The sequence below is a fragment of the Jatropha curcas genome, chromosome 6 (assembly GCF_041381405.1).
Source record: "Jatropha curcas cultivar XTBG-Jc1 chromosome 6, XTBG_Jcur_1.0, whole genome shotgun sequence".
Lineage (NCBI taxonomy): Eukaryota > Viridiplantae > Streptophyta > Magnoliopsida > Malpighiales > Euphorbiaceae > Jatropha > Jatropha curcas.
Window position 1 is genome coordinate 20,741,095 of NC_143156.1, and position 18,367 is coordinate 20,759,461.

The window sequence follows — 18,367 nt, forward strand, 5'->3', positions numbered from 1 at the left end:
TTTTATTTAATGACTTTACAGCCATTGATGTAATTGGTACATCTCATTTATAAAATGCATGCTCTTTAGATTGTGAGAAAATATTATATTACAAGGCCCTTTATTTCGAATTCTTTTCTTAAAGAATTTATAACTTTCAAAAAACTCTTCAACAATTTCAATAATATATATATATATATTTTGAGTATTGAGAAAAGTATTCGAATTTAAATTTATTATTAGGTCGTATATACACTTATCATTAGGATATGTCTTGGTGTGCAATTGCAATAACATTTATAACTGCAATAATGTCAAATCCAAATCAAAATCTCTTTAAATATGCCAAAACATGTATAATCTTGTAGCCTATTTCCAATGTGAAATTTTGAATTTGTCTAGAATTTTATTTGCAAAACTTTTTATTTAAAATTTAAATATCATTTTGAGCCAATAACAATGACCTTGACCTAACGGAACCCGTTCGAACCAAATTTTTCAGAAATCTATTTGGAAATACCCAACCTCCTTCCCCTTCCTCTCTCCCCCGACCTACGGTAGCTCTCTCGCCCATCTTGATTTTCCGGCGACATCAGCGCATAAAAAAAAAAAAAAAAATCGGCCAGCGGGTCTCCCTCCTCGCCGTCAACACCTCCCTTAGCAGCCGCTTACTCCATTTACGGTCGAGCTCGTCGGTTTCAGCCGCAAACAGAAGTAGAACGAGAGAGAGTCGCCCTTTGCGATTTCCGGCCAAATTAGCTGCTCTCCGACACGTCCTTATGGCCTAGTGAGCGACTTTTGACTTTTCTATCACATCATGTTTTCTTTTAGTTGATTTGTAGCTAAAGATGAGAAATTGGGCTGGTTAGTGATTTTGTGTACTGTTCATGCCTTTAAAATCCTGATTAAAACCTGGAAGTAGAAACAATAAACTAAATTTCTATGAGATATAGTACTTATTTTTGGATTTTATATGATAGCTTCAGTTGTTCTGCATTGTGGAATATTTGCTTTTTTTTTTTTTGTTTTTTTTTTTTTGTGATTTGGTGTGGAATTGTGGAGGTTTGGTTGTAAGATGGATTCAACTGGGAGGTCGAGGACTATTTGGACTATTAACATTGGTTTAACAAAAATTATTTATTTCTTTTTTGAAAATGAATTATTTATTTCTTTTATCTTTTGTTGACCTCGTATGGACTATTTGGACTTTTTTTTTTTTTTTTTTAAAGTTGCGGGATTCTTTGGCAAAAAGGAAAAAAAATGTTTTAAGTGCAAGGTCAAAATGAACATTTTTCTAATTAATTTCTTTTGTTTTTTACCTTCAATATTTACCCTGACCGGTTCAGTTAATTACCAATTGGCACAGCCACCATTAAAAGGCAGAATCCCTTCTACCTCTTCGCGGAGGTTCTCTCTTGCTGGTACCAAATTGCGTAGAAACAATGAGGGGTTTTCGGAATTTAATGTCGCGAGCCTCGTTTTGCCGACAGAGATTCAATCCTCATGGTGCAGAAATCAACAGTTCTTGTCGTTTAGCCTCTCACCGCGCCACATACGTTTCGTCTACAAAGACTACGAAGTCTGTTTTGAACAGCGGAATCAATGGCTCTCTTTCTGGTTTCAAATCGTTGAGGTCTAATTTGCTTCCAGAGCAATGGAACCATTTCGCAGGTCGGTTTGTTTTTAATGGATTCACGATTTCATTTTCCCATATTTGTCTTACAATTGTAGTTAGAATTTCCTGTGTTCTAATTTGAATCTCATGTTTTAGGGTTTTATTAGTAGAAGATTTGATTTTTATATGCTATCTGGCTTTTAATATTACATCAATACATATCTTTGGTGAAATTCCCATAAAAAAAATTTCTGTTGGAATAATTTAACTAAGACTACTTAATTGCTTCTAGCTATGGATATGTTCTTAGTAGAATTTTTTTTTTTTAAAGTTTTATTGCGTTCACTTATAAAGAAAATGGATGGATGGTTTGCATAGGGCAGAGGAGGACTATGTTTATACAAACTCAATCAACTCCCAATCCATCATCACTTATGTTCTATCCTGGGAAGGCAGTAATGGATGTTGGAAGTGCAGATTTCCCCAGTGCTCGTAGCGCCATGAATTCTCCTTTGGCAAAAGCTCTTTATGGAATTGATGGTAAGCTGTAATTATTTATATTCTTTTCTAATTATATGCTATAGCTGTTTGGGCTTTTATTTTGAGGTCTTGTCCCAAGGAATTTGTGCTTCCATGTTGTTATTATTATTTTTTGAAAATTCCATTTATGTTTAACTTTAAGGGTGTCAATGTAGATTTTGAGTCTTAATTCTTTGAGAATTGAAAATATGTCTAGCTTTGCTCATCCATTTTTTTCTTTGGCAACTTGCTACGTGCATTGATTTTTTTCATTTTACCTGTTAATTATGATCTAATCAGTAAGCTTTTACAAAAGAAATGATAAAAAGGGTAAATAATGTTGGGAAGAACGTATGACTGATTAAGTTGTATGCCTGTTTTATAGGCTTTAAGATTTCTTACAAAACTTTGGTTTTATCTTTTCGCTAAGTCTTATGCTCTTTTTTTCTCTTAATAGTTTTGGATTTTTATTGTCGAAGTACAATGTCGAGTGCTTAATTAAAATTCCCATGGAATTTTCCTTCAATAAATTTAGAAGTAGAGTTAGTGTAATAAGGCCATTGAAAACAGGAACCTCATTTCTCTTGGACATTAATCAATGAAGTTAAATCAATAAAAATCTGCATCAGAATAATAACATGCAGTATTAGGTGATAGGAATTTAGAGTAGTAGTAACATGCTGTATGAGATGATAAGGAAATGATACGATGAAGAATGTAACATCATTTTTACCAATTAATTGGAAAATATCAAAATGGAAGCAAATTATTAAAATTTTTGATTTTGCAACTTTCACTACGCTTAAAAAATGAGGTTGCAAATTTCCATTGTCATTTTCTCTGCTGCTTTCCAGTGGTAAAAGATACATTGAGGTTCTGTTGTACAGTTCCAGTTACATATTACTGAAAAATGTGATTGGTGTGATTTTAGGTCTTATTAACTTAACAGTTCAATTTATTTTTGTAGAATGTTAATTTGAATTGAAAAGTATAGAGTATGCTAAGAAAAGTTTAAAAAAAAAAAGCATCCGTGATAAAACATATTGCCTGTTATATAATGGAATTTTAAATATATGCTTAGCTATTTTACTTTTTCTCATTTTATTGGTGATCACCAATCCTTTTAAGTAAATCATGTCTTATGATTCAATAAAATGTTCTTTCAGATATTCATTGTGTTGATATGTTGCATATTTGGTTAATTCTTATTTTAATGTTGCGTTAAGTTATTTTTCCAGTTAATTTTTCAAATTCATGGTGAGAGCTGCCAGTGTGGGGAATTTTACCTAATTCCACTACATTATTATGAATCCTGTTACTTGAAAGTTAAAATTCTGTGTTTAACCTTTTTTGTTTTCTGCAGGAATTACTCGTGTTTTTTTTGGATCTGATTTTGTCACTGTAACAAAGTCAGATGACGCTTCTTGGGATTTTCTGAAGCCTGAGATATTTGCTGCGATAATGGACTTCTATTCTTCTGGGCAGCCATTGTTTCTTGATTCACAGACTGCAGCAGCAAAGGACACAGCTATTCATGAGGTAAATCTTTTCTGTTATTGAATGGTTGAAGCTTGTAGAGAAAAGAATCAGATTTGTATTACATTCTTCCATATTCTAGAAACTTATTTCTACAGTTAGATAGCATTCATCTTTTAATATGTGCTTAACTGGGTTAAAATTATCCTTTGGATGTTAATCCAGTCCAGCACATGCTATTTTTTAAAATTATTGCTCGGTGAAACTTCAAGATAAAAATCTTGTAGGCAACTAATATATAATACGCATCATGATCTTTTATGAATTTAAATTGGAATTCTACAAGGAATAGGGGGCTGATACTGGCAATTCCCAAAAGCTTCTATGCTCTCCTCATGCCTTCACTGTAAAGAATTGACTATTTTACCCTTTGTATGCTATGAATTCTTTTAATTGTAGTTTCCAGACTCCCCTAAAGGAAAAATTATTTTCACTTTCTGATCCGGCCAAAGAAATCAAGAAAATTCGAATTCTTTTGATTTTTGATCTAGACAAAGAAATCAAGAAAATTTAAATTCTTTTGACTTTCTGATCTGGACAAAGAAATCAAGAAAATTCAAATTCAAATTCAAATTCAAATTCGAAGGCTCAAGAATTTCAGAATATGGTTTTATCTAGGATTTTTTTCAGATATTATAGTATATTTCTAGTCTTTCAGAGTTATAGTTATATATCTATTTTAATAAATAAGTTGCCAGTTAAGAACTTTAAGTCTTGGGGCAATTCTGTAATTTCAGTTTTGCTGGAATTGAATCCCTATTTGTTTGGGAAGACATATTTATTTTAAGTATTTTAAAATCTTTGTTGGTTTAGGATAATGATATTGCCTTTTAGTTTATTTTGGAGTCCAGTACTTGAAGGATTTGTGCTAGTACTGAAGTCCTATTAAGAAAAGGTTTAGGAGTAGTTTGGGTCTTTAAATACCCATGCTGGTAATTTAATGCTTTAATTAAGTTTTCAGTCAATAAAATTACAGCAGATTATGCTTTTATCTCTGAGTTTTGTAATGCAATTCTTAACCCTATAAAGCATGATTCTTTCTTGATAAGAATGGGTCCTAGAATCTGTTAGTGTAATGCTAGTAATTTATTTTTATTTGGGTAATTTTCCCTTTATTTTCTAAAGAAATTGAGATATGCAACATTGATAGCCAAAACCTAAGTCTTGATTTCTATAAACCTGGCCTAACCATCAATTTCACCCTTAAATTTTCAAATGGTTATACTATCATCCTAAATTGGCCTTTGTGCTCTGGGCACCTAAACTTATCTATCTACTTGCAACTGTACTCTAATTTGTATTTAGGGTGCAATTGCAGCCTAGAATCAAATTTGTACCCTAAAAATGTATTAAGTCATCGATCTATTGCAATTACACCCTAGAAGCAAATTAAGGTTATGATTTTTAAAATAATGTAAAAAAGTGAAATTTATAAAAACAAGTGTAAAAGAAATTGTTTGAATTAAAGGGGAAACAAGTGCTATAACCAAATTATCTATCGACTTGCAATTGTACCTAATTTGTATTTAGGGTGCAATTATTATTAGCCTCCTTTGTTGAAAATATATATATATATATATATATATATATATATATATATATATATATATATATATATATATATATAATTTAGTTTTGCTCAATCCCACATCGGGGATAAGAGCATGTGAGGGTGGTAGATTGGCTATAAAAAGAAGCCAAGGTTTAGGTTTCTAGACACATCAAAAACACTTAAATGTGTTTTATATTAGGGATTTAGAGCAAGTCTTTTGGAGTCTCTTGGAGTATAAAATATTTGGGGTGTTTTGAGGGTGTCGGGTAGAAAAATATTTTGTAATTGTGGTTGTAACAATTTGCTGCATAGTGAATATTTTTCTTGGTTGTCGTTTGGCAACGGCTTGTGGTTTTTTTTCTTCACTTGGGGAGTTTTCCACGTTAAATTATCGTGTTATTTATTCTCTTTAATTTCTCAGTCATTATTTTATTTTCTCATTTGTTTCTACTTGAAGCCGGTCCGAAGGGCGGGAAAATATCGATTTTTCCAACAAGTGGTATTAGAGCCTGGTTTGTTAGGCGGAGCTTTTAGTGTTAAAATATTTTCTTGTAATTTAAATTATAAGTATGCACTGTGGTTGCGGCTTAGTCTGATCTTCCACATCAGAAATACTGTTGTTAGAAATTATTTTATTTTAAAAGCAGGTGGAGTTTTGGAAGTCTTGAAGCTGGTGGAGCTTTGCTTTGGTGTGCTTGAATACCGGCGGTGAAGGTCCTGACGATAATTATTGAAGTTATTCTGGTACAAAAGTTCTGATAATATACCGTGCACGTAACTTCTGTCTAGAAGGCTGGATTTTAAGTGGGACTGCTTGTGATCCCTCCGCCCAACTGGGATTTTACGTGGAATGGTAATACTATCTAGTAGATCATTGTGGTCTTTTCTGGGTATTGCTGAATCGGTTTACTTCACTAATTATTGGGTTCACTGTTATAAGCACAAGTAAGCATGTCGGCTATGAGATGTAAGATTGAGAAATTTGACGGGAGAATGAATTTTGCACTGTGGCAAGTGCAAGTCAAAGATGTGTTGATTCAGTCTGGACTGCATAAGGTTTTGCAGGGTAAACAAGTCGGCGGAAAGAATTCAGGAAAAGACAGTGGCAGTGGAGACTCAGAGAAATCCAAGATTAGCGATGAAGAATGAGAGGAGCTGGATATCAAAGTGGCAAGTCAAATTCGCATGTGTCTAGCAAAAAATGTTCTTGCTAATGTGCTTAGATTATCCACGACAAAGGAGTTGTGGGAGAAACTGGAAGAATTGTACCAAGGAAAAAATATATCTAACGGGTTATATTTGAAGGAGCAATTTCATACGTTGAAAATGGCGAAAGGTACAAAGCTGTTAGATCACCTGAGTGTTCTTAACGGCATCGTCTCTGAATTGGAAACTCTTGGAGTGCAAACCGAAGATGAAGATAAAGCTCTTCGACTCATCCTGTCACTTCCTTCGACATATAAGCACATGAAACCTGTTCTGAAATATGGTAGTAAGGAAGTGATGTATGTGGTTAGTAAGCTCATTACTGAGGAGAGAAGACTGAATGAAATGGAAAATAAATCATTTGAGGATTCAACTTTATCTGTCGGTACCTGGAAAAAGAATAAAAGCTCCGGAAAGAGGAAGGTTGTCTGCTGGGGTTGTGGTCAAACTGGACACGTGAGGAAGGATTGCCCGAACGGTGGAGCTGATTCGGCTAGAAGCTCTAGCGTTGTTGCTGCCAATGTGATCTCCTGTGGCGAAGGAGATGATATGTTCTCTCTGTAATTGAGAGATGTGTGTCCTCGTGGCATGATTGCTACCCATTGAGATGCCATGGAAGAGGATGGATTATTGACAGTTGGTCCACGGAAATGCGCACGGCATTGATTGATAGTTGATGCAAAGTGTGTGGCGAAAAAAAAAAAATATGTCGATGGCTAATGAACTCTCGGAAAAGTCAACAGAAGGGTTGCACTATAAACTATTAGCGGGATTCGACATGGCCGATGGACAATTCTTGGAGTCGGTAAATTGGTTCCAAGTGGCGATACTCTTTTATGGTGAAGTATGATAATTCTTGACGATAAGAATTATGATTGTCGGTAACAGACAATATTGTGTTTTTTTTAATTTTATTTTTAAAGTGGAGATTTTTAGCCTCCTTTGTTGAAATATATATATATGTGTATATATATATATATATATATATATAATTTAGTTTTGCTCAATCCCACATCGGGGAGAAGAGCATGTGAGGGTGGTGGATTGACTATAAAAGGAAGCCAAGGTTTAGGTTTCTAAACACACCAAAAACACTTGAATGTGTTTTATATTAGGGATTTAGAACAAGTCTTTTGGACTATAAAATATTTGGGGTGTTTTGAGGGTGTCGGGTAGAAAAATGTTTTGTAATTGTGGTTGTAACAATTTGCCGCATAGTGAATATTTTTCTTGGTTATCGTTTGGCAACGACCGTGGTTTTTTTTCTCCACTTATCGTGTTATTTATTCTCTTTAATTTCAACAAATGACAACCAAGAAAAATATTCACTATGCGGCAAATTGTTACAACTACAATTACAAAATATTTTTTTACTCGACACCCTCAAAACACCCCAAATATGTTATACTCCAAGGGACTCTAAAAGACTTGCTCTAAATCTCTAATATAAAAGACATTCAAGTGTTTTTGGTGTGTTTAGAAACCTAAACCTTGGCTTCTTTTTATAGCCAATCCACCAGTGTCACATGTTCTTCTTCCCGATGTGGGATTGAGCAAAACTAAATTTTATATATATTTTTTTTGTTTTCAACAAAGGAGACTAACAATCTCCACCTTGAAAAAAAAAAAAAAAAAAACACAACATTGTCTGCTACCGACAATCATAATTCTTATCTTCAAGAATTATCATACTCCACCATAAAAGAGTATCGCCACTTGGAACCACTTCCATAGGCCATGTCGGATCCCGCTAATAGTTTATGGTGCAATCCTCCTATTGACTTTTCCGAGAGTTCATTAGCCATCGGCATATTTTTTTTTTCGCCACACACTTTGCATCAACTGTCAATCAATGCCGTGCGCATCGTCACAGGAGATCACATTGGCAGCAACAACGTTAGAGCTTCTAGCCAAATTAGCTTCACCGTTCGAGCAATCCTTCCTCACGTGTCTAGTTTGACCACAACCTCAGCAGACAATTTTCCTCTTTCCGGAGCTTTTATTCTTTTTTCTGGTACCGACAGATAAAGCTGAATCCTTAAATGATTGATTTTCCATTTCATTCAGTCTTCTCTCCTCAGTGATGAGCTTACTAACCGCATACATCACTTCCTTACTACCATATTTCAGAACAGGTTTCATGTACTCATATGTCGAAGGAAGTGACGGGATGAGTTGGAGAGCTTTATCTTCATCTTCGGTTTGCACTCCGAGAGTTTTCAATTTAGAGACGATGCCGTTAAGAACACTCAGGTGATCTGACAGCTTTGTACCTTTCGCCATTTTCAACGTATGAAATTGCTCCTTCAAATATAACCTGTTGGATATATTTCTTCCTTGGTACAATTCTTCCAGTTTCTCCCATAACTCCTTTGTCGTGGACAATCCAAGCACATTAGCAAGAACATTTTTGCTAGACACATGCGAATTTGACTTGCCGCTTTGATATCCAGCTCCTCTCATTCTTTATCGCTAATCTTGGATTTCTTTGAGTCTCCACTGCCACTGTCTTTTCCTGAATTCTTTCCGCCGACTTGTTTACCCTGCAAAACCTTATGCAGTCTAGACTGAATTAACACGTCTTTGGCTTGCGCTTGCCACAGTGCAAAATTAGGGGTCTTTGAATTAGGGGATCAGGTTGAGTAGGGTGTCGTAGAAACAGATTAGAGAGTATCTGCAATCTCTTAGAGCTTGTTAAGAGAGAACTCTAGAATCTTTGAGTTTTAGGAACTCAAATCCTTTTCTTAAAAAAATCTGCTTACATGTTCCTGATATCACGACCTTTCAAACAACCAAAGGTAAAAGCTAAAACTATCCATTACCTACTACACTAACTACCCACTAATAGCTGCCCATTACAATAAATAACTTGCTTAACCACCCCACTAATACCTATTGGCAAAGAAACCGATGATAACATGATAAAAACTGAATAACTAAATAAAACCACCCTAAATACAGCAGTAAAACTACCCTAAGTCCAGCATTGCCATAACATTATAGTCTCTCTCGAAAGGTGCTTGTCCTCAAGCGCAAAGGATGGATGACATGGAATCTTCAACTTGTAAAAATGTGATGCAAACAAAATCCGCATCACCCTCTATTATTGCTGCAAATAAGGAGTCGTTTATTGTGCTTCTATATTTAATTAATATTCTTGGATCAAATGGCTCCTCTAATTTTTCCTCTATGTCATTCTTGAATTCCTTCTTCTGAATCCATTCCCATATAGACGCTGCCAAATCACAAGCAAGACCCTCTGCTTGTGCTAACGAATGATGTTGTTTGATTATTTCTTTCTTTTGCTCTGCTCTATCTTCTATACACACAGCTATTAGGACTTGAAATGGTTGCTGGAAAACTCTTTGCTTTGCCGTTCTAGATTGTTCCAATTTTGCCAACTTTCCTAAATTAGTACAGCCATTCTTTCCAGCCTAGCCTATAAACCCTTAGTCTATCAAACAATTTTCTTACAATACTTTTTCAGTGATCTAGTTAGAAAAATAGTTTCAGTGGGTGTCAATTTACAAAAGAAATTACCTCTATTCAAAAAATTATTTGCTCAATTGGGCAGAGCAGGCACTTTTCGCCGCTACAAAGGCTATTATGGATCACACCTCCCTTATAGCTGGTCCAAGAAAATCCAACTTTGTGAATTGGAAACAATGGTAGTGCCCCTAGGATTGTAGACTGACTGAACCTACTGGACCTTCTGCTTTCAGTGCTTGATTTTGGCTGCTCCTTTCCATTGTTGATGTTTTTTTTGAATCACAAAAAACACGTGTGAGGGCATTTAATTTAGATTTTAGTTCTTCATGTCAGACTTTGTTGGCAGCTTGTTCCTCTAAGAATAATGTCAAGATTCTAACAAGTTGTTGTTGAATAATGTCCCAAATCTGGATCTAGTTATGGGTCTTTGAATTACTGGATCAGGTTTGAGATAAGGTGTCATAGAAACAAACTTAGAGAGAATCTGCAATCTCTTAGAGCTTGTTAAGAGAGAACTCTACAATCTCTGAGTTGTAGATACTCAAAACCTTTTCTTGAACATAGCCTTTTAAACAACTAAATGCAAAAGCTAAAACCATCCACTACCCACTGCAATAACTAGCCACTGATAGCTACCTATTACAATAAATAACTTGCTTAACCACCCTACTAATACCCACTAGCAAAGAAACTGATAGTAACATGATAGAAACTGAATAACTAAATAAAACTACCCTAACTACAACAGTGAAACTACCCTAAGTCCAGCAGTGCCATAACACAATGATATTCAAACAGTAAAAAAATCAATTAAACCCAAGATATTCAAGCAATAAACAAAACCATTAAACCCAATTATTTATGTGATAAACAAGAAAATCAAGATTGGGTCTTTGATTTTAGAACTGAACAGATCTTAAGATGCAAAAACAATAAAAAGGTTACTCTTCCTAGGATGACGATGATGAATATGATAATTCCTTTGCCATTGTTGGCATAGTTATTAAAGGCACGCTTAAATGTAGGGTGCAGATGCTGTGTTGCATCTCTTTTGAGTTCCCGCAAGTATACGGATCGCAACGTAGTAATAAAAAGATCAATCCCACGAGGAACGGGTTAAGTCCACTTTACTACTTTATTCTTAATGGTATGTTTACAGAAATATAAATATGGAATAATTTGATTGAATTTCTAGTTATACTAAAACTAATTATTATTTAATTCTATAGATAAGTGTGTAGTAAAATACTTAGAATAATTAATCATACACATGATTTTCTCCTTCTATGCCAAATCTTGTAACATACAATAAATAATTCTTTAATCACATATGGTAAGATATAATTCAACCTTTCGGTATAGAATTATTCTATCTATTATATGTATCTCTACTTATAATAAATACCTTATTTTGTTAAATATTAAACTTAGTACTTATTCTTTGATTATTTCAATAAGACAGATTTAACTTTGACAACATAAGTGAAATATGCATATGTGAATTCAGCTAAGAGAATTAAATCTCTTTGATCTTTACTAAATTATTTCTTTCTGAGAATATAATTTAGTAACTTTGATTAAACAAAGATCAAAAGATAACTTAAGGAACTTTTATTGAATGATATCAATTTAAATTATTGCTTTACATAGAAAAGTTATGAAGAACAACATACAACAAGTCTATAAAACAAGAGAAAGAAGTAATCAAACTCAAGCCTCCGGAGGGTGTCACACCTCGAGGAACTTCTTGATGTTCTTGGCACAATCAATAACAAGTGACTCTCGTCAACTTGCTTTTAAATACTACTATCACACTTCTCTTTGGGAAGAGTCCCGACCTATGCATGGGAAGACATGTTTTTCTGATGAAAAGACAGCAATTACGTCTCCTGGAAACACGACTCACGCTTGTGAGGTTAAAGGTTGCGCTCGCGACTTTTGCTTTAAAAGTCTTTGCCTCTCAGGAGTGCTTCTCGCGCTCGCGTAGACGAATGTCGCGCTCGCGACTTTTGTTTGGAAACTCTCTGACTTGCTAGAGTGCTTCTCGCGCTCGCGCATATGAATGTCGCGCTCGCGACTTTCGTTTTGGTGCCTGCTTGGTCTTCTTGTAGGTAGGTTGCGCGCGCGACTTCAGGTAGCGCTCGCGACTGGCTTGTTTTCTTTCGAACGCGACCTCCTTCGCGTCGCGAAGTCTGCTGAGCAATTTTCTTTCATTTTTTTATCAACTTTTTGGTCCTCTTTTCTATATAAAGCAAGCCTTTTCATTCCTTTGCTCAAATTGTGTTCCTATAATCTCTTTGAAACAAAAACAATACGAGCAAACGTAAAATATATAAAAATAACATGCATTCATGCAAATTATATGAAAATAACATAACAAAATTTGCCCGCTTTGTGAGGCTATCATGCTGCTTCGTGTTTAATAGCTAAACGTAAAAAATTTTAGGGTTTTTGAGGTGTGTTGTATAGTCTTAGCTTTAGGATGGGTTTTATTGGTATCCAACTACATCTTTTTACTTAAAGAAAGAGAAAAAAAAAAAAAAAAAAAAAAAAGAAACAAAGAAAAGAAGTATCCTGCAATAAACTCCAACAGGGACCAAGTATGTCTTGAGCTTGAACTTTTCTTCCTTGTTTTTTTCCCTTGTTTCTTTTGCTTTCTCTGTTTCATGTTTTTGCTTCTTCTCCCTTTTCTATAATCTTCTCTCTTCTCTAACCCAAAAGCTTAAAATATAGTTGTTATGCTGCAACTTTATGAGTGGATTGTTTTAATATTTGAGTTACAATTTTGAAGCATTGATCACTTTTTATATTATAAAGCTAAATTGTAATTATTGGTTTAGTTGATTAAAGTTTGACCAAGTAGCATTTGATTTGGGTTATGCAATGAATTTGAATTTTGAGTTTCAATTATAAACCTTGGTAGAAAATTTTGGTTAAAACCTGCCCTCATAGGGTAAGCTTAGGATCTGTTTAATGAAAGTCCTGAATGGCAAATATGCTGTAAAATTAACGTATGCCCTTTCATGTCACTTGCTATAAAATTGCTTATATTAAAATTGAATTTTTTATGTTTTATTAGATGGTGTGATTTTTAATATTTTATATGCTTTATATTATTGATACAAATATTTTGAACAATTTTGATGTTACTTTTTGTGTGTGTGTGTGTGTATTTTCCGCGTCACTTCGTGCCTTGCACCTAGGCTCCAGGAGCCCCTTGCAACTTGCGCCACTATAATTTTCGGTAGTTACCGATTAATTTTCTACAAGGAGGAGAGAAATGACAAGTTGGAGCAGAAAAGAGGCAAAGTGATTAATTCTTCTTTTTATAATTCAGACAGTGTGTTTTGCATTTAACTGAGCTTGGGTTAGTTACTAGGTCCATTTTTACATTATTTTAATCAAATTCCAACCTTAATTTTCTTTTACGATGCAATTGTAACAGATTGATAAGTTCACAGTGCCCTAATTCGCTTTTAGGGTACAATTTCACCCTAAAAGAAAATTAGAGTGAAATTGTAACTATGTACAAAGGTCAATTTGGGGTGAAATTATAATTACTCCAAAAGTTTGGAGTGAAATTGATGATTAGGCCTATAAACCCTGGCTCTAATCTCCTAAAACTTCAAGTTTTCTCAAGTTGTCCTGCATCATTTACATAATTGTAAAATAAAATTTCAAGTTTTGTGAAGAACAACATCAAGAAGCTCAATTCCCATCAAAATAAATAACATGAATAAGTTATGTTGATAAATGGTTGATTAATTATGTTCTCATAAAAGACGATCTTTCTACTCATTTAATATTTTATGACAAGTTATAGAAATTGAATAATGGGATAAAACACTATAGATTAAATGGGATAAAACAAAGTGAACTCATTTAAATAAGCACCATACAGTTGTTTAACAAAAATAAGCATACTACACTGGGATGAGCTGAAGATATATTGGAGGATGATTCCCAAGTATACATGTTTGTTATGTCCCCAACTGCATTTATACTTTTTCCATGTACTGGTGGATCATTACCAAGGGCTCATGTTTGTCATGTCTCCAACTGCATTGAGGTAAACTGAACATGCACTGGAGGATCATTCCTAAGTGCACATGTTTGTTATGTCTCCAACTGCATTTGTACTTTTTCCATGTACTGGAGGATCATTCCGAAATGCACATGTTTGTTGGGTCTCCAATCGCATTGGGATAAAGTAAACAGTTGGACCAACAGAGCACAATTATTGTACATCAAGCTGCAGTTTGCATCTCTTCTTTGCGCTGTACCAATGACAATAAGTACCATCCTCATTTTGAATCTAATTTGGTTTGAAGATCAATAAACTTTTTTTTTTTTTATTTGTCTCATTGTCACATCATCTGAAATATCATTATTAAAGCAACTGATTTATCACATTGAAGTATTTAATTTCTCTTTTTAAATTGTCCTTTGCCTATGAAATTCTGTATAAATCAGAGTGGGAGAATATTAATTCTTTCTCATACAGGAAGATTCAGAAACAGTTGCAATGATTAAAGAGCTGCTGGAGACTCGTATTCGACCAGCAGTTCAAGATGATGGTGGAGATATCGAATATCGGGGATTTGATCCGTAGGTTTTTCTTCATTTGGTTATTTACTGAGATTGGATAACTGAATCTGTTTTTTGCATGAAGTGACGCATCTATTAGCCATTTACTTTGAAATTTAGACAAAAATGGAATTGTGATCCTAGGATCTTAGGTGCAGATGGGTGGTTAATCACAATCATTTTTTGTCTGTATTTCTAATTAGACTTTGATGTCTTTCAGTATGTTCAGTAAAATTCTCTTTATTATAATATATTATAATTATTATAGTTATTATATTATAGATAATAAACTATAGAATTAATAGATAATTTGTCACACCTTACCTTACTGTAAGACATGGCATGTCGCCCTCCAGGGTTAAGCGTGTTCGCTTAACGGAAATTCTAGGATGGGTGACCTCCTGAGAAGTTTCTCATTCACCTACGGGATAAAACCGTGCGGGTTTTGCCAATCTTGTATAGGGGATTTGGCTTGATCCAAAGCGGACAATTCCTCTAGTGATTAGAGTCGGGGCGTGACATAATTTTTTCTATAACTTTTAGATAATCTTTTATTGGAACTTTGTTTGCTTTCTCCAGAGAAACTGGAATAGTCAAGTTGAGAATGCAAGGAGCATGTAGCGGCTGTCCAAGCTCATCGGTTACTCTGAAATCTGGAATTGAAAATATGTTGATGCATTATGTATCAGAGGTAACAATTGATGGTCATCATTTTGGATTTGTAAAGTGTGTTAGTTTACACTTCATACTGGCATGAAGTCTTTTGTGTGATTTTGTATTTGTTGTTAACTCTTTAAAAACCTGGCAAAATTACAGGCAATCTACAATCTGTTATTTTCTTTTAATATTTGTGTATAGGATTAAATGAAGCCATTATGAACATCTGTGTAGATGAGTGAGTCAAACGGAATCTATGCCTATGTAATATCGAATTAAATGGAGCTTAAATCTACTGAGATAGAGAAAATGCCCTTCAGAATTTATAAGTTGATGGGAGCATGCAGTCATGAGTATTATGACTTGACATTATGCTGTGAACTTACAATTAGTTAGTCTGTGAAAGAGAGGAAGGACGATTCTGACTAATTCTGGTTTCTATAACTCCTGGCTTTGAAAATGAAATTAGTGCTTGATTCCTCTAATGATAGGCAAAAAGGATAATGATTCCTTCTACGGCAAGTTTCTGTTGTGTGCTTATGAAAATCATTACATATTAAATGTGCAGGTGAAAGGAGTGGAGCAAGAATTAGATGCTGAAGATGAGGATGCAGCATTGGCTGGTCAGATGGAGTAGTTTAATTACATGTAGAATATTCAGAGAGAACTTATGGTATGCCTTCCTGTACATGAGAAAATAAAGTTTTTGGTACGATTAGTACAATACTAAGAATATAGAGTTGGCACATTATTCACTTTTGTTTTTGTATTATTATTCAGTACGCATAAAATTTTTCAGTGGTTGACATTTTCTGAGACAGCGAGTCATTTCTGCTGCTTTTATTTGTTCGTTTGGCATGCATCTTTAAACTTTTTGGATTACTGCTGTCTTCTTTATAGTCACCTCTTCCGTCTGAATCAGATTGGTAGAGTTGGCTGAACTCGTTATATATTTTCAGCATTTTTGAATTGTGGAAAATTATTAGACAGGAAGGGAACGTGCTACCATCTGCTCACCTATGGATTCTACAATTGGAATGTGAGTTGAATTGAGTATGCTGGTTAAGTATAATATGATGTCGCTAACGATGCTTTTCACATCCGATGATCATCTTCTTCGAGGCTTAGAGGGATCAAGTGGAACTGGCTCTAAAGAAGAACCTACAAACACAAACTTGGGAATATCATTTTTCTTCTGTTCTGGTACAGGAGAAGGCATCGTTTCGGGAGTTCATTGATTAGTACACCTCTGGTGCTGGTAAGGTCGGGACCCCACTTCGGAATCCCTGAAATAAGTCACTTCTCCTACATATTTCTCGAATTTTCACTTAAATTGGACTTCAATTGTCATCTAATTTTCATCTATGATTTCTTCAGACACGTGTTCACAAATTCTATAATTTGCATAACTCGTGTTTTGGAATAGCGCGTTTTAGTTCAGGTTCAAATTTAGAGTGGTATGATTATTTTATGAAATAACAATCTTGTAATTTTAAGTTTTGATTTGAAAGTTCTAAATATGTAATAGTTTTTGATTTTTAATAGATGTTTTCAAAAGATTTATGGAAGATCAATTTTTTAAGGTGAAATGATTATTTTATTCAATAAAAATGTTGTTTTATCCTTTTTTCTTATTTTATTTTCAAATTAAACCGATCTAAGTATTAATTTTTAGAGCCCTTAACTCTCCTTAAAAAAAAAAAAAAAAAAACAGTTTAATGTCTATGACTGAATTTATCTTGATATCAAGTTAAACGTTTGCCTCAAAAATCAATTATGATCTGTGGATTCAGTTTCTCAGATAGGCTGACAAGTGAGATTGCTTGAACTTACAGGTCAGGGTCGTCAATCCAAAGAGTTAGAAAATGCAATTGGTAGAGGTGAAAATATTGTAAAAGAGAGATATTTATGTATAATATTATAAGAGAGAGAGAGAGAGAGAGAGAGAATGAGATCAACATAAAATCTTGTACATATATCGGTCTTTTCGGAGTAGCCTCCCTTATTTATATAAATTTGTTACGTATAAGGCAAGCGAAGTTTAAAATTCTCTAACTTTTACAATTATATTATGTTCCAAAATCCATTAATTTGAGACTAATCCACACATACCTCAAGAAGGATGTCCTAAAAGGAGTGCCTTTTAGGTCTCTAGTTGAGAAGGCGTCAACAATGCCTCCCGCGCATGAGCCTCTTCATGAATGTGCACCACTAGTCAGCCTAGTATGGTGGAAATCGTTTGAGCAACTGAAGTGTCGTCTACCTGTTCATATGTCTGTTCTTTCACCTTCTTATTTTGCCCATAAAAGAGGGAAGAACCTTCATTTGTCACTGAATAGGTATCTCACTCTTTAGAGTCTCTCTCTTTAAAATCTCTCTCAATATTTGACCTCTCATTTTCCTTTAACATAGGCAATCGTCTGATTATGGTATGTAGAACCAAATATCCAGAATCCTATAAGAATTAGCCGACTCATTATTGGAATGTTTCATCTGTCATTGACCAGGTAACTTACATTGTCCCAGACTCTTTTGTACAAATTTCAACCCCTTTCTCATGAAACGATCTTTGATATTACTTGTTTTTCCTTTTGCAACTCTCGAATCACCCCCTCTTTTTGTCTAGAAAACAGTGATTCCATTTGGGGCACCAACTGCCTCGTCCAAAACTAGCCCACTCCTTGTTTGATTACTTGGATTGGTTTAGCCATAAGTCCTCTCCCACTTGGCGAGCAGCCGATATATACGAGCTGCTCCATTTTTCCTGATATAGTTTAACTGATCGCTTCTTCTCCCAGCTACCCTCTTTTGGTCCTAGTCTGGCTAATGCATATATCTTTCGGATTGCACCCATAACCGTGACCCTATTAGACTTGGCAGTTTTATTCGGCCTTTTCCCAATTGGTGGGGATGATCTATTAGAGTTGGCAGCTTTATTCGGCCTTTTCCTAACTGGTGAGGTTGTTTGTCTTGACTCTCTGGTTGATACTAGTGGCAACAATTTTTCTTTCAGAGTACAACACAACCTACAACAAACGAGTCTTAACTCGTCAAAAGTAAGTGTGACCAAATTACAGTTCCTGGAACAGGAACCATCGGTTCCGAACCGGTGGGAACTGAAATCGAAACTGTTGGCCTACGGTTCGGTTCCAGTTCCACCAATTTTGGAACCATAAACCAGCGGTTCTAAGAACTGGCAGGAGAACCTGTCGGTTCCAAAATATTCT

At 34.7% G+C, this 18,367-nt stretch overlaps 1 protein-coding gene across 4 annotated transcripts; it reads left to right on the forward strand.

Annotated features, from left to right (window-relative positions):
* Window positions 1-450: 450 nt before the first annotated feature.
* Window positions 451-16,682, forward strand: NFU4 (NFU domain protein 4). Of its 4 annotated transcripts, none has more exons than XM_012225905.4 (8): window positions 451-766; window positions 1,346-1,650; window positions 1,973-2,134; window positions 3,477-3,652; window positions 14,401-14,504; window positions 15,063-15,174; window positions 15,709-15,813; window positions 16,127-16,682. In XM_012225905.4, the coding sequence occupies exons 2-7, from the start codon at window positions 1,422-1,424 to the stop codon at window positions 15,775-15,777; spliced, it is 852 nt and encodes a 283-aa protein (XP_012081295.1). In that variant the 5' UTR covers window positions 451-766; window positions 1,346-1,421; the 3' UTR covers window positions 15,778-15,813; window positions 16,127-16,682. The 4 variants fall into 4 exon arrangements, with proteins under 4 accessions (XP_012081295.1, XP_012081296.1, XP_012081293.1 ...); XM_012225906.4 differs by having other exon boundaries at window positions 16,131-16,682; XM_012225903.4 differs by lacking the exon at window positions 16,127-16,682 and having other exon boundaries at window positions 452-766; window positions 15,709-15,956.
* Window positions 16,683-18,367: the final 1,685 nt, after the last annotated feature.

What these genes read in the sequence shown, in the direction of transcription:
- NFU4 (XM_012225905.4), top strand. Translation starts at nt 1,422, where the DNA reads ATGAGGGGTTTTCGGAATTTAATGTCGCGAGCCTCGTTTTGCCGACAG. An exon ending in AGGACACAGCTATTCATGAG is followed by an intron (nt 3,653 to 14,400) that starts GTAAATCTTTTC and finishes TTTCTCATACAG; the next exon opens with GAAGATTCAGAAACAGTTGC. An exon ending in TGATGCATTATGTATCAGAG is followed by an intron (nt 15,175 to 15,708) that starts GTAACAATTGAT and finishes TTAAATGTGCAG; the next exon opens with GTGAAAGGAGTGGAGCAAGA.